The sequence below is a fragment of the Cetorhinus maximus genome, chromosome 16 (assembly GCF_964194155.1).
Source record: "Cetorhinus maximus chromosome 16, sCetMax3.hap1.1, whole genome shotgun sequence".
Taxonomy (NCBI): Eukaryota; Metazoa; Chordata; class Chondrichthyes; order Lamniformes; family Cetorhinidae; genus Cetorhinus; species Cetorhinus maximus.
The window spans coordinates 21610580-21626908 of NC_135894.1; the positions used below are offsets into that span (position 1 = coordinate 21610580).

Genomic DNA, 16329 nt, shown 5'->3' on the forward strand with positions numbered 1-16329 from the left:
GAGCCAATCTCTTGAACATAACTGAAGAGTTATACTGAGACATCACTGGTGCATACAGCAGTTTCTGTACTACAGTCACATTCAGCTAAGCCTCAGCAGATGGTCACATCCAGAGCAAAAAAGCAGAAACTAAAGGGAATAGTTCAACAGTTTAAAACAAATATTCCAAATGATCAACTTTGGACACTTGTACAAACACCAGCAAACAAAGCAAGATCTGAATAGAAATGGTCATTATTAAATTTAGTGCTCAAACTTTAAAGATGCCAAATAACAAACTAAAATATTAAAGCCATGCACGTCCCCAATTAAAAACGAGAGAGTATGGTAAGAAGACACTAATGTGGCTGACTGGTCATGCCCAAAAACAAATAGTTTCCAGTTGGGTCACCTTACATAAGAATCCTGGAAGAGTTGTGTAACATAAATCACGACCAACAAGAACTCTGGGCTAGTTTTAAACAGCTAATGGGATTTTCCAGTTTTGTTTTCTAATTGGCCTTTGTTTTTAATCTGTTTATCTATTGGCCTCTCTCAGGAGATTCCACGGGCCCAGGCAGGCTGAGAAATGTCTGTATTGCGCTGAATAAGGCATCACAAATGTGAGACACAGGCTGGATGGACCAGGTCTCTTTCTGCGTATCATTTTTATGAGAGACATAAAAGATTTGGACTGTTCTTTTCATTTGAGGAGTTTATTTTTTTCCCTTTCCATATTTAAAGCATTCAATATGATTTCTTTCACTTTGCAATGGAACGTTTTGTTTGGGGTTCCCCAATTGTTTTGGGTTATTTAACGAGTGCCTGAGACATACAGACAGGGAAGGCTCCAGCTTCCATTCCCGTGCCATGCTGATTTCAGCCACTGTAGTCACAGACGGCCTCACTGTCCCTGGGTTTGGTAATAGAAAATCGACATTGCCGTTTCCAATTACGAGTGAGCCCCCTGCTAGAAGTATGCGTATGGTCATCAGCTGAGGACAGGATCAGGTTCAGTTGCAGTGACCCTGTGGCAGTGTCATGGCAGAATAGACTCGGTAAGGTTATTCAGATATGAAGAATGGGAAACAGAGTGAAATACTGAATCGCACTTGTAGAATTTTCACTGCAAAGGAAAAAACAAACACCTACAGGACAGGCAGGCAAAGAAGAAAATACAACAAATTAAAAAATCTTTGTTTCTTCTGTCAAATCATAAGTTGGTATTAATGAAAAGAAAATAGAACTTACTTCACTGCGGATGCTTTAAGTTCTAAAGGGGCTGCTGTTTCCAATTCCAAAGGATATAGATGCACTTCACTACCGTCCATACAATTCAGGTTCAACCTGAGTGGCAAAAAAAAGCAAAAACATTTTAAATAAATTAATAGTCGTGTTAGTTCATCACAACAATTGCGAGTTGCTTCATGCAACTTAGAAATCATTTTTTAAATCAATTGGATTATTTTTGAATATTCAACAAAGTGACTGAAAATCTCTCATCAAGCCTCTTCAACATATCACAATGTCAGGTGCTCCTCAGTGTACGGAAGCTGTTCATTTAAGAAACCAGCTTCACCTCTGAGGAACATGCTCACATTCCAAATGGAGGATATTTTCACATATTCACACTCCAAATGGAGGATATTCTCATACGGCTCACAACCAAAGTGAAGGACATTCTCACACACAAAATGAGTCAACTTAATTGCACACTGCGCATAATAAAAATGTAGGTCACACTCAAACAGCTCACTGGAAATGCAGGTCAATTTCACATTACTCAAGTTGAAATGGTAGCTTTGAAGGAACGGAACAACTTGCTTAGGATAGTAGCAACTTGATAGTTACAGCATACATATTTAAATATGCACATTCACTTTCCAGAAAAATTACGCATTTTGTCTGTTAGTCCATCAGTTACTTCTTATTAATTGTTGGCCACAATATACAAACAAGAACATGTATTTCAGTGCGAGGGAGGATTTTGATTGACACTCATGTCTCACAGCTGTGAGAACAGACGGGGCAATGATTGCCTGTCACCTTTTAGGTGGATGGTCCTATAGCCAGAAGCTTCTGATGGGGTACTTCTCTTTCAGCTCGTCAGCCTATAGTCAGAATGCTGGAGGTAGTCTGATTGTTGTAGTGTTCTTCCATGTAATAAGTAACCAACCATTTTCAGGCATCTGGTTATGTTGTAAGATAACTGGGAAAATGTCTTTGTTTATGTTTACGATACATCAAAACAATACACAGCTTATACTGAATACTGTTCATTTGCCTGGTCTGTGTCAATAAATTGGTCTAGTGCTTTGTAGCCTGAATCTCAGTTGGATTGAGTGTATATTCATTCTAGCTATTGAATATGAGCAGAATTATGTGGTAGCACCTGACACATTCCAGTAATCATCATATGGTGACAAAGGGTCTCTGTTTGATCCCTGGGTCTTGCTATCATTCATCTTGATACTGGGCAGTAAAAGTGCAACTCAGGTCATAGAGGCTGGAGATCCATTTACAGGAGAGGCCAATTAACCTGGGTTGTAAATATAGCATAAAAACCCAAACCATAACACCCACACACAGAAAAATACATATGTAGCATGTGGATAAGCATTTTATTCATTACACCTTTCTATACACATCATACATTCACCTTATTGGTTGGAAGTTCATAATTTCTGAAACAATTACAAATCACAACTTCAGAGGAAGGTATAGTACTAAATAAATGTGAGAAGATTCAGTCGGCTCAGTCAGTAGGAGAGAAAATGGCTATATTTAAAAGGCCAGGATTAGAAAAGATCAACTACTAGGTTATAGGAAAAGATGAGGTTCTTTGAACAAAATGAATGGAAGAGGAAGGGATAAGGAGAAATTGGAAGGTGGGCAAGGAATATCGTAAAGCACAAAGTAAAACTCAGTGAGGTATACAAAGCAGTACCTCTCCTGTTCCTGGACTGTGCTTCCTGGCAAACTCATGTTTTCTGTCACTTCTGGTCCTGTATCCAGATGCTGATCTGTGTTTTGTCTGCAACAGAATTGTGATATTAAAAACAAAAAAGCCATTTTTTGATTAGTGACATTATATAGAAGCCTGTAGCTCTTCACAAAGGTATTATGTTTTAATTCTATTGGAAAGAATGCACAGTTCCTCCTAAAGGGTCTCTTTGAGCTACTCCAGGGATTAACGTAAGGATATAGTTTTGGTTCTCCCATTAGCAATAAGCAGCCTGTACTGTACAACAGTTGCAGAATGTGCAAGCCTAGCTCATTTCCATCAGTATCTTTGGTGACTAGCTTCAAATGCTTTTCTTGTACTATATGAAATGCATGAATATACAGCATATGGAAGAAAAAGGAGTCAACATATAAAAATTACAGGAGTAACAGCACGCATATAAGACCAGAAATATTAAGTAAATTGAATTTTTGGATAAAGAGAATGTGAGCGTTATACAGATGGCCAAGAGACTTATTATGAAAATTAAGGCACACAATATTAATGGGCCAGGATAGAGAGTGAAAAGTAGGGTGTAAATGGATCTTTTTGGATTAGTGGGATGTGAGTGGTGGAGTGTCTCAGTCATGTTCCAAGAAATCTGGTATCATTTCAGTGAATTTTTGCTGTAACCTTTTCATGACCCTAATACCCTCGCTAAAATCGGATGCTCAGAAGTGCATCAGTCCCAACTGTGGCTCAACAGAGGTCTTGTACAAGTTCAAATCATTCCTTTTTATATTCAGTTCCATGTACATAAAACCCAGAACGTCATTTTCTTTTTTATGTCTCCAGTTGTTTAAAGATCTGTGTATCTGCACCTCAAGATTTATTTTTCCCAAGCAGTTAAAAATATTAACATTTTGGTGATGCTGTGTTTCTTTCCTCAGGATACACAGCTTCACATTTCACAGCATTAAACTGCATCTGCCACCTCTAGACCCTCCCCAATAAAATTGTCAAGGTCTTCTGCCATTTTTTTCCTACCTGTTTTATATAAGTTTTTAATAACAAATTTAATAGAGGTTTAGAGAAGAGAGATGGTGAAAATTGCTTAGCGAATAAATACAGAAGCAAGAAGGCATAGACTCAGGATTATCATGCGAGGAGTAAAATGTAAAGTTAGATTAATTTTCCTTCTTCATAAAGATTATTTGAACATGGAATGCTCCAAGGCCAGGATTTTTCGTTGTGCGGGGGCGGGCCCGACACGTCAGCGAGTAAAATGACGCGCGGTGAAGTTGGGCGTGCGTCCTGATGTCATCACGCTGTCTCGTGATGTTTCGTTCGGTGGGCCTATTGAGGCCATTAGCAAAGTAATTAATGTCAAGTTTACGCTGCCCATCCAACCTCACGGTTGGTGGGCAAAAAAGCCAAGCGGCCTTTACGTTTTTTAGGAAACCTCATCCACAGGGTTCCCAAAGCTTTTATGAATTAAATAAAATGTTTTCCTGAAAAATAAAAACATGTCCCATCTCATGTGACACAGTCACATATCAGTGCTTGCACCAAGCAATGTCTAAAAATTTAATTATTTCTCTGTTTCCAATGAAAAGCAGGGAGTTTAGCAGTGGGTGGAATTTGGTCTTCTGATTGGGTGCTGGTCAGGGGGTGATTTATTAGCATCAGCCTGACTCTCAGTAGCTGCCCTTGCCTGGTTTTGTGGAGTGAGCATGATCTTGTGCATACTAGCATTTGGCATTGGTCCAGCAATGCTGGGAAAGGAGGCATTAAAACTCCTCGAAACAGCTCTTAAAGGATTGTTTACAAGGGTGAAGTTGGGCAAATTTAAAAGGTAAGAGTCATACGGACTCGAAACGTTAACTGTGTTCCTCTCCGCAGATGCTGCCAGACCTGCTGAGTATTTCCAGGTAATTTTATTTTTGTTTTAAAAGGTAAGTGGTTGGGTATGACGTCAAAAAATTTTCATAGCAATTACAATGGCTGTTACATTTCAGCCTTTAAATGATTACCTCGGCAACCGAAATGTTTGGCACAACCCAGCGACTGACATAATAAAATTGGAGACAAGAAACTAAGGGCAGAATTAAGTGGAGCAGCAGGACAGTGGGGTGCTGGGAGAATCAGGTGGGAGTACCCCTGTCTGATTCCCGGCGTCAGGAAAACTGTCTCCAAATAAGTCGAAGGTGGAAACGTCCCAAAACAGAGATCCTGACCCTTGACAGCAGGATGCCGATTAGGTTCATTAATGAGCCACCTTGGCACAATTATCCCTGAGCCCACTGGAACTTATGTGCCTCATGGATTTGATGAGGCTCTCATGCTCTCCCGAAGGCCACCCAGCAATCCCTATTGGGTTTGTCTGTGGTCTCGTAGGGGTGTCCCTCGTGCTCGATTTAGGGACCTGGCACTGGGGAGGGGGCGGCTGCCAAAAGCCTCCCCATTATCCTTGCCTCTGACCCCCGTGCCCCACAATCTATGGCCCCTGCTCTTGCCTCTGATCCCCATGCCACCCCACCCCCATCCCACCCCACTCACCTGTCTCCAGGGATCCAGCAGCGATCTTCTAGATAGGCCTCAGAACATTACCAGCAGTGGCCATCAGTCCAGATGGTGCTGCCAGTAATGGAGGGTTGCTGGCCTCTGATTGGCTAGCACCTCTCAGGGGTGGTATTTCTGCCCACTGGAGTCCTTGATCCTGTGGGAGGCCTGATGGTGACTAGTTAAGTGCCTGAGAGCACTTAAATCACGTCGGCCTCCCTCACAGAAGCAACATGGGACTCCCGCCAGCTGGAGAACTGGTGGTGGCTTGGGGGGGGTGGTTTGAGGAGGGGAGGAGGACCCACATGTCAGGAAATAAATTCCTCCCCAAGTCTGTGGTCTAATCTTGGCAAGGTATAACGCGATATTGCCCTTTTCAATGGCTGGCGAAATGGAAGTGTTCCGGAAAGATGCAGTAGCATGAAGGCTGGTCCTGTTTGTCACTCTAGGGAACTGTGCCCATAAGACGGAAAAAAGCAAAATAAATACTGCCTAGCGAACAACTCACCCATGCAACCAGGATATTCCCTGGTTAAATCCCTTCTCTATACTGAGTGAGCTGACCTTGGCTGGAGTGCTTTGACCCCTATGGTGAAAAGAACCACCAGCTGTTTGAATAGAGGATGAGGGTGAGGTACTGGATATAGGTGCACATGGCACTGAACTGTAGCACGAGCTCATGTCATAAGGGGAAGGACAGAAACACTAAATAAACATGATCAATATATAAAAATTACTGACATTTGTTCTACTGTCCAGCTTGAATCTTCCTCAATTCGTAGCATCTCCTCAGGCTCCGTCACCCGGCCCTGTGGAAAAGTAATAAGCATTACTAAAAAAAGAATCAGTTGCATGCCTAAGAGGCACAGCTACAATGATTGATAATTTTATACAGTTATAAACACCAACTTGAATTGCACATAAAAACCCTTTAATCTTGGCTATGAATGCTGACAAATTAAAACATCTGATTAGTGGGAGTAAGACTCCCTCCACATTAATGACAAACAGAAATTTTTGGAACAGGTCTAGGTAGATTAAATTAGTATTATCAAAATAATTTACATGTAAAATATAAATGAGCCACTGTCCCTCTCATTACTTTACAGCAGTGCTCTTTACATCTATGGAACCACTTTTAGCATATATCACAGGGAAATTGCTTTAATTAACTGGGATACTCATATATTGACCTAGGCTGCTACTTATGTTGTGTGGGACATGATTATCTGGGAGATGATATTTTGGCTGTTTTCTTCGATACCGATATTTTGATGTGTATAGGAGAGGAGAAATCAAGAGACATAAAAGAATGCGTCGATGTGACAGCGTTGCAAATTGTGGGTGGAACTTCTGGTCCATCCAGTACAGAGGAGATGTACAAGATAAGGACAGCACCAACACATTAAAGGCTCATCTACAACTGAGGGTTTTACAGCACACCACTTAATACTTTGACTGGTATTTAAAGGCCAATCATATGAAAATAACACCTTCCAGTAGAAAGCAGGACTCTGAGGATGGAGAAATGGTCAATCTTGTGTTTAAACCATTACTGAGCTTTACTTCTGTAACCAGACAGTGGATTCCCATTAAGCTGCATTTGCGACAGCTTTCCTGAAGTTTCCTGTGAAGTCCAAAACTTTTCATAAAACAGAGATTATAATGTAAAGGATGTTCTTTATTTTCACATCTCAGATAGGTAGCTGTGCGTGGACTGATTGATGGAAGCAATATTACGTTGGCAGCTGAAAAGCAACGTGACATGCAAATTATTGCTTCCCAAGAGGGTGATCAATTTAGGACTAGATTCAACAGCTGCCACTTAAGAGGTTAGTGGAAGTACAATAGGAACCAAAGTATAATTTGTGACAGAGGTTCTGAAATTTCCACCTGTAATTATTTCAAGGCTAGTTTTGGTGATTTTTGCTCCCTGCTCATCAAGCTGTGGAACCGCATATTTCCTAACTATTCTGTTTAATAACATTAGTTTGCATGAAAAATACTGCAGAAATTACATTAAAAATTGAGGTGAATATGGCGCTGATTTCAATTAGTTTCTTTCCCTCATTTTAACTTGTACTGCAGCTGATAACACTAGATACAAATGCAGAAATAGACAAATTTTACAAAAAGCAGAGCAGATCTGATATCCATTCAAATTTTTGAACCCTATTCTCTACCTGCAAAATAGGTGCCCTTTATAACTGGTGATTGAACAATTCAAGCCTGAATCTTTAGCATTTGTATGTCTGGACAATGCCTAAAAGGGATCCAACTGCAACATTCAATAGGACATGAATGCAGAAAGAATTTTTAGTTCGATAGTTTAAATTTCAAAGATGGTAAGTTCTCAGGTGGTTGATAGGATGCGATCACAATTGGCCAAAGGTGGAAATCTCATATTCTCCCCAAAGGAGTGGATTGATGCAGCATGTACCTCCTTGACCGAGGAGGAGAACAATGGATTGTGAACAGATAGAGCTCCCAATCGATGAATGTAGTGGCATTGGCAAATGCCATATATTACATGATTATGCTCGTGTACAGTTAGATCCAGGGAGCATTCTGCATTCGTCACTTGCCTTCATGTATGTCCTAAACTCAGAACTCAAGACATCATCCCTGCCGGACAACCGCTCTTCTACTTCTACATTATTTTGCAGCAGTTCCTTCGACTCCTGATCAGATTCCACTGAAGAAAAAGAATTAAAGGAATAAAAATATAAAAATAAAGTTATTCCACTTCATGAAGAAATTATAGCATGTTGAAAGAAAATCTACCATCACAGACCAGTCACCTACGAGGTGGTTCGATAAACTAAGTATCCCTTGCACCCTAATATAGTATTTGATGCTGAAGCAGTGATCCTTTCATTATGTAATCACTGATAGAGTGGTCATAACTTGTGCAACCAGTAGACTTCCTGTGGTGCTGCTAATCATAAGTCAGAGAATTTTGACATTTGAAGTGTGACAAGAAGAAAGTGAGATATTTGCTGGAAGTGCACGCCATACACAACCCTTTTAACTTATCACGGATTTACTGAACTCAAGTTCTTGGCTGGGGTGGGGAAGAGCAGAGGGTTGTCATTAGCTTATTAAGTTTTTATCTCACTGTTAGACCCACCTAAATCCTCATTCGCATGATGGTGCTAAAAATGTTCTTATTCCAAATGTACTATTGCCACAGTGTGAAAATATACTGGCTACAGGTGGTTCTATAATTGTGGCCCACATGGAGCAAGCACATGACACCTTGCCTTCAGAGAAGTAGTAATCTATAACCCTGCTATAAAGAGTCAGGCTTCCTTCACTGTCGCTGGGTCAAAGTCCTGAAACTTCCTTCTCAGCAGCATTGTGGGTGTATCTAAACTAAACGGACTGCAGCATTTTAAGAAGGTGGCTCATCACCACCTTCTCAAGGGCAACTGGGGATGGGCAACAAATGTTGACCTTGCCAGTGACACTCTCATCCCATGAAAGAATGAAAAAAAACTGTACCATCTAAAAGAGACCACTGTGTGGACTGAACAGTCAAGTTTATACTGTGGCTCATGGCCAAAATGTCTAAAATACTAGGATCTCAAACAGAATCCAGGTAAAACTACTGTAATGGAATTCATTCTCCAATCAGAAATGAGGGGCTCCTATTAGTTTCCGTTAAATTTGGATAATCCTGTCCATAAATGCCTGGTTTCTATCTATAGTCCACTGTAAGTTGTAGTTCAACACCTAACTTTTATATTGGTAGAATCTAGAGTTGGAACATAATGCACCCCCAATCTCAACGGCCCAGTGGCTAGTTGGCAGCTCTGTTACATACCACTGTGCTCTGATACCACCATGTTGGAGTGGGGATTGTTGTAAATATCTTTATTGGGCAAAATTTTTAGCTCGGTGGGCAGGCGCGTGCCCAACCCACTCGAGCATGAAATGATGTGCACTGACATCGGGCGAGCGTCCCGACATCAACGCGCAGTCGCAACGATAGTTCAGTCGGCAGCACCCGCCGACAATTAAAAAGCCTGTTAAGGCCATTAAAGGATCAATTAAATAATTTTTTGCTGCCCATCCAACCTTACGGTGGTGGGCAGATGAAAAGGCCAAGCAGCCTTTGCATTTTTTGGAAACTAACTTTGGTACTAAAATATTCTATCATGAATACTGAACTTTGCGAGGCAATTATGTTTTAAAATGTTCCATTAACTTAAAGTAAAAAAAAGATATTTCTGAAAAAGGGGGAGGTGAATTCATGGTAAACACCTCAGTTCTAAGAAGTATTCATGTGATCTTGGTCTGGCAAGGGGCGAGAAACTTAAGTATAAACCTATTGAGTGGCAGTTTTTAACATCTTTCACAACTCACAGAACAGAAGAAAAGTTGCAGAGATGCACAGACAAAAGCTGCTGCCGTGGAGAAGCAGGGAAAACTGTTTGTGCAGGATCTTCTGGTCGGCGAGAGGGGGCGGGGACCGCTCACCGACGCGTAAAATGACACAGGATGACGTCAGGTGGAACTCCCGACGTCACCGTGTCATTTCCATTTTCAGGTCAGCGGGGGCGCAGCTGAGTCAGCTGTGTGCCTGCCGACCTGTCAACAGCCTATTGAGGCCATTGAAAAACTAATTGAAGTCATTAATGGACCTGCCCGTCCAACCTTAAGGTTGGCGAGCAGGCCGGGAGCCCTGGCGGGCTTCAGAAAAAGCATGAAACCTCTTCCACAGGCGGGATGAGGTTTCATGAGGGTATTTAAAATTTTATTAAAGGTTTCAATAAAAGTTATGGACATGTCCCAACTCATATGACAGTGTCATGAGGGGACATGTCAGAGAAATTATTTTATCATCTGTATTACAAATTTTAATTTCGAGCCGATCTCCCTGAGGCAGCACTTAGCCTCAGGGAGATCATTGCGCTCTTCCGCGCACATGCGCGAAAGAGCGCACTCCCGGCTGAGGGAATCCCCCCGTCCACACAGGGAGCGCATAGCCTTAACCAGCCTTTGACAGTTCGGCGGGCACGCAGCTGACTCCGGTGTGCGCCTGCTGAACTGAATATCTGAATGATGAGTGATGACGTTGGGACGCACACCCGACATCACCACACATCATTTTATGCGTCGGCCCCGCTCGCTAACCCGAAGATTCTGCCCTTGAAGATTTAGAAAAGGGAATTTGTTGAGGTGTGCCTTGCTGGTGATAATTGTATCTGGACAACTCAGGCGGAGTGGAATGATTGTTAAAGGACACTGGAAGTTTCAACCTGGCATGGGGGGTAGAGGTGAACCTTTGCTTGAGAGCTGGGAATGACTTTCAGACCGTTCCTTTATTGCTGCATATCTGCCAAAAATATGGCACAGAGTAAAAGTGTTTCATAAACATATTTTGGTTGCATTTGTTAGTTAATGCGAAATGTAGCTTTATCTTTAGTTTGATGTATCAGTTGCCTGTTCATTAATGTCTGATCTATTTGATTTTTGTTTGTTTGTTACAGTAAAAGTCTTAAAAAGTGAAATCTTGTCAATCAGTTTCTTTCCATTGGAGTTGTGGGGATTCTTTTCTTTTAAAAAGTTATCAGTCTCTATCAAGATTGAAGCAACTCCTGGGGTGGTTACTTAGACTTATTAATTGCAATTTTTAGAATGAATACCAAACTTATAGTGAAGCTTACCTATTTCCCAATACTCTGTTGTGATTACTACCAGTAGCTATTAGAGATCTGCAGTTACTCTCCACTCTCTCCATGACTGAATCAACACATGAAGGCACACCTACCTCTAGAGCACAATTACCGATCGGGTTATAACCTACGCTGGACTGGACTATATACAGACAGCAAGATTGCTACAGCAGTCACCCAACACTCTCAAACATAAGTACCTCCAGGACACCATATAAACTTAGATAATATAATTAGCTTATGCATCTGATCTGATCTGAATAGTTCAGGTAAAACCAAAATAATCACAGATTTTTTGATATTTAAGCGTGATGAGCCCATGGAGCCTGTGCTAAAACTAGCTCCACAGTAAAGTTATCTAGCATGGCTCCATTTTCCTTCTATAACTCTTCAATGTTTTTCGTCAAGTGTTTAGCTGCTTCAACAGCCTTGTATGGTAACATATTCTATATTATCTTAGCCCTCTGCAGCAAAGATCCTAAATTTATGTCTCCTTGGTCTAGAGCAACTAACCATGGAGACGGTTTTACAGTCTTTACTCTCTCAAACCTTTTCGTAACTTTGAAGACTTTTAATCTTCCCTTAACCTTGTATTCCAGTGAATATTGTCCAAATTTTCAACACTCTCTTCATAGCTATGTTGCTCACTCTAGCATTATCCCAGTGAACCTGACATTGAACCTTTCCCATGTTTCAATTACCTTTCTATAGGGGAGAATTTTCGGCCTGACACTGTCACATGAGGGGACATGTCTTAAATTTCTTTTTCTTCATTAAAATTTTTAAAACTTATCTCCCTGAGGTACCTCTGTGCCTCAGGGAGATTTCTGCGCACCCCTGACTCAGGGAACCCCCCCCACCCACCCGTCCGCACAGGGAGCTCTGCACAGCGCTTCCGGGCGCATGTCACGCTGGGCGGACCAATGTAAAATGGCGTCGACGACCCGATCAGGGGTGCCGATCGGGTCCGCGCCCGCCCCCGCACAACACCCCCAATGGGGGGAAAATCCTCTCCATAATGTTTTATATAGAGATTCACTGTCACCTCCTTTGTAATAAAAAACAGAACAACCAATGCGTTATTTCAGATCCATGCATCTGCACTCCAAGATCTCTCTATTCCTCCACTTTGTTCAGAATATCACCTTTTTGAGTACATTTAAGTTGTTTCTTCCTTTTTCCATTTCACATTTACTTTGTTGAGTGAATGACTCAGAACTAGTCAGATTGCCTGACTTTCATCTTAGGTAATCTAACAGGCATGTTGTTAATCATAAATCACTTACCTTTCATTGATCTAACATTCAAATATTCCTCTTGTTTATTCAACTGATTTTCTTCTGAAATATGCGCCATCTGAAGGGTCAGACTGCCTGTATCTTCATCTGAGGGCTAAAGGTGGAAATCTCACATTAAATGCAACAAACAAATATAAATGCATCATCGCACAGCAGTAAGCTTTACCAACACAAAGCACACTTTTCCCCTACTCCAAGAGATATACAATGATTTCTGAAAAAGAACATTAACTTTAAAATAAAAATTGAAATTCTTTTCCTCAATTTGTTAATTATTCTAGTTGTTTCTGTATCATCCAAGTTTTAATCTTCAAGAGTATATGGAGATGTGATTGAATCTACGTATAAAATCAATGAAAATAAAATGCCCAAGAAATGCTAAGCAAGTAACGTCGGTTCTATTCATACAAGGGAAGGAACAGACTGCCTGTTATGATTTAACACATTTTGCTGATGCAATAGTTACTGGCAGGGTGACAAACATAAGGCAGATTCAAAACAATCTGGACTGATTAAGCAAAGGGACTAAAGAACGGCACATCGATTTTAATGGATAAAAGTAAAACAAAAAAACAACAGAAAAGGGGAGGAGAAAAGTACATAAACTGAATGCAGGTTAATTACAAAAAGGTGAAAAAAATAAATGGATTAAATAATCTTAATTAAATAATCTGACTGTTCACCGGGCTGAACAAATAATGTGATGCATAGAATTATACAGAATATAAAGCACAGAAACAAGCCATTTAACCTAACAGGTCTCCACCAGTGTTTTTGGTTGACATGAGACTTTTCCCACCTTATTTCATCTCAGCCTGTCAGCACATCCTTCTATTCTTTTCTCCCATGTGATAATCCAGCTTCCCCTTAATCTTATGGATTTGATTGTAGATCGAAACAAATTATTGTAACATTGTAAAGATCATTGTTGAGGACAGACTTGGAATGCTTTTTTATTTATTAGTTCATAGGATGCGAGTGTCACAGGCAAGGCCAGCATTTATTACCCATTCCACGTTGCCCTCAAGAGGGTGGTGGTGAGCTGCCTTCTTGAACTGCTGCAGCCCCTGTGATGAAGGTTCTCTCTTCAGAGTGAACTGAATTGGCTGAAGACAGGCTTTTTTGATGGTGCAGACCTATGGAGAAGGCCGAGATGGATCATCCACTCAGCATGTTGGCTGAGGATGATTGTAAATGCTTCAGCCTTGTCTTTTGCACTCACATGCTGGGCTCCACCATCACTGAGGATGAGGATATTAGTGGAGCCTCCTCCTCCAGTCAGTTGTATAATTGTTCACCACCATTCACAACTGGATTTGGCAGGACTGCAGAGTTTTGATCCGATGACTTGGTTGTGAGATTGCTTAGCTCTATCTATAGCACGCTGCTTCTGCTGTTTGGCAAGCATGTAGTCTTGTGTTGTACCTTCATCTTGTTGGCAACTCAAATTTAGGTATTCCTGGTCATGCCCCCAGCATGCTGTTCTGCACTTCTCATTGAACTTGGGTTGGTCCCTTCGCTTGATGGTAATTGGGGGTATATAATTTCGCTGCTGCTGATGGCCCTCGGTGCCTCATGGAAGCGCAATGAATCTGTTTTAAATCTGTCCCAATTAACATGGTGATAGTGTCACACAACACAATGGAAAGTGTCCTCAGTGTGAAGATGGGACCGTGTCTCCAAAAGGACTGCGCGGTGATCACATCTACCAATACAAGCAGGGACAGAGGAAACTGCAACAGGTAGGTTGGTGAGGACAAAGTCAGGTAGATTTTTCTACTTGTTCTTTCATCACCTGCCACAGGTCCAGCTCTTAAGTGCTTGGTCAATAGTAGTGCTACCAAGTGATGGACATTTAGTCCCCCATTCAGAGAGTATATTGTGCCTTGCTACCCTCAGTGCTTCTTCTAAGTGGTGTTCAACATAGAGGAGTACTGACTCATGAGGTGAGGAGGGAAGTAGGTGGTAATCAGCAGCAGGTTTCCTTGACTTGAAGCTATGAGAGTTAGCAGGGTCTGGAGTCAATTTTGAGAACTCCCATGGTCACTCCCTCCCAACTGTACACCATTGTGCCACTGCATTTGGTGAGTCTGTCCAGTCAGCGGGACAGGACATAGTTAGGGGTGGTGATCAAAGAGTCCGGGAGGTTGGTTGAAAGGTATGATTCTGAGTATGACTATGTTAGGTTGTTACTTGACTATTACTTTTTTTTTGTAAAAATATACTTTATTCATAAAATATCTTCAATCACATTCCAAACCATTTCAAAAACAACATTACAAGGGTACAATCCAGGTTAAACTTTTACAAAATGTATCACCAGGTGCATCAGTACAAACAATATTACAATCATTTACAGCCTTTCATTTTGATCTGTACAGCCCGAGGGGCTCTAAACAGTTCCCAGTCTCTCGGTGCGCTGTGGTAGAAAGGTCTTAGACAGCGACCCTTCCCCATTGCGCCTTTGCGGCAGCTGCCCCAAGCTTTAGTGCGTCCCTCAGCACGTAGTCCTGGACTTTGGATTGTGCCAGTCCGCAACAATCGGTCGGGGACAACTCTTTGTGCTGGAAGACCAACAAGTTTCGGGCAGACCAAAGCGCGTCTTTCACCGAGTTGATGATCCTCCAGCTGCAGTTGATGTTTGTCTCGGTGTGTGTCCCTGGGAACAGCCCGTAGAGCACAGAGTCCTGTGTCACAGAACTGCCCGGGATGAACCTCGACAGCAACCACTGCATCTCTCTCCAGACTTTCTTTGCAAAGGCACAATCCACAAGGAGGTGAACAACGGTCTCTTCCCCACCACAGCCACCTCGAGGGCAACGTGCAGAGGGGGTGAGCCTCCTGGCGTGTAGGAAGGATCTGACGGGGAGGGCCTTTCTCACCACCAGCCAAGCTACGTCTTGGTGCTTGTTGGAAAGTTCTGGCGATGAGGCATTCTGCCAAATGACTTTGACAGTCTGCTCGGGGAACCATCCCACAGGGTCCACCCTCTCCTTTTCCCTCAGGGCCTCTAGGACGTTACGTGCTGACCACTGCCTGATGGACTTGTGGTCAAAGGTGTTTTTCTGCATAAATTTTTCCACCAGGGACAGGTGGTACGGCACGGTCCAACTACTTGGAGCGTTCCGCGGCAGCGTGGCCAGACCCATCCTTCGCAACACCGGGGACAGGTAGAACCTCAGCACGTAGTGACACTTGGTGTTTGCGTACTGAGGGTCTACGCACCGCTTGATGCAGCCACACACAAAGGTGGCCATCAGTATGAGGGCGATGTTGGGCACGTTTTTTCCCCCTTTATCTAGAGGCTTGTACATCGCGTCCCTGCGGACACGATCCATTTTCGACCTCCAGATAAAGCGGAAGATGGCTCGAGTGATCGCCATCGCGCAGGAGTCTGGAATGGGCCAGACCTGCGCCACGTACAACAACAGCGAGAGTACCTCACACCTGATGACCAGGTTCTTACCCGCAATGGAGAGGGAGCGTCGCTCCCACATGCCCAGTTTCCTCTTCACCATAGCCACTCGCTCCTTCCAGTTTCTAACGCATGCCCCGGTCCCTCCGAACCATATCCCCAGCACCTTCAGGCCGTCAGCCCTGACAGTGAAGGGGACAAAGGATCGGTCAGCCCAGTTCCCAAAGAACATGGCCTCGCTCTTCCCACGATTTACCTTGGCTCCCGAGGCCAGTTCGAACTGGTCGCAGATGTGCATCAGTCTGCGCACCGACAGCGGATCCGAGCAGAAGACGGCGACGTCGTCCATGTACAGGGAGGCTTTTACCTGAGTGCCTCCACTGCCTGGGATCGTCACTCCTCTTATGCCCGGATCCTTCCTGATGGACTCGGCAAAGGGTTCTATGCAAC

At 42.6% G+C, this 16329-nt stretch overlaps 1 protein-coding gene across 3 annotated transcripts in view; it reads right to left on the minus strand.

Moving 5' to 3' along the window:
* lrch1 (leucine-rich repeats and calponin homology (CH) domain containing 1) overlaps positions 1–16329 on the minus strand; it is a 211844-nt gene that overhangs the window by 48680 nt on the left and 146835 nt on the right. For all 3 annotated transcript variants that reach the window (XM_078559480.1, XM_078559479.1, XM_078559478.1), the window contains exons 8-12: positions 12453–12558; positions 8071–8180; positions 6227–6294; positions 2927–3013; positions 1231–1326 (exon numbers count right to left, since the gene is read on the minus strand). In XM_078559480.1, coding sequence (XP_078415606.1) covers positions 1231–1326; positions 2927–3013; positions 6227–6294; positions 8071–8180; positions 12453–12558 — 467 coding nt within the window. The remainder of the gene's footprint in view (positions 1–1230; positions 1327–2926; positions 3014–6226; positions 6295–8070; positions 8181–12452; positions 12559–16329) is intronic.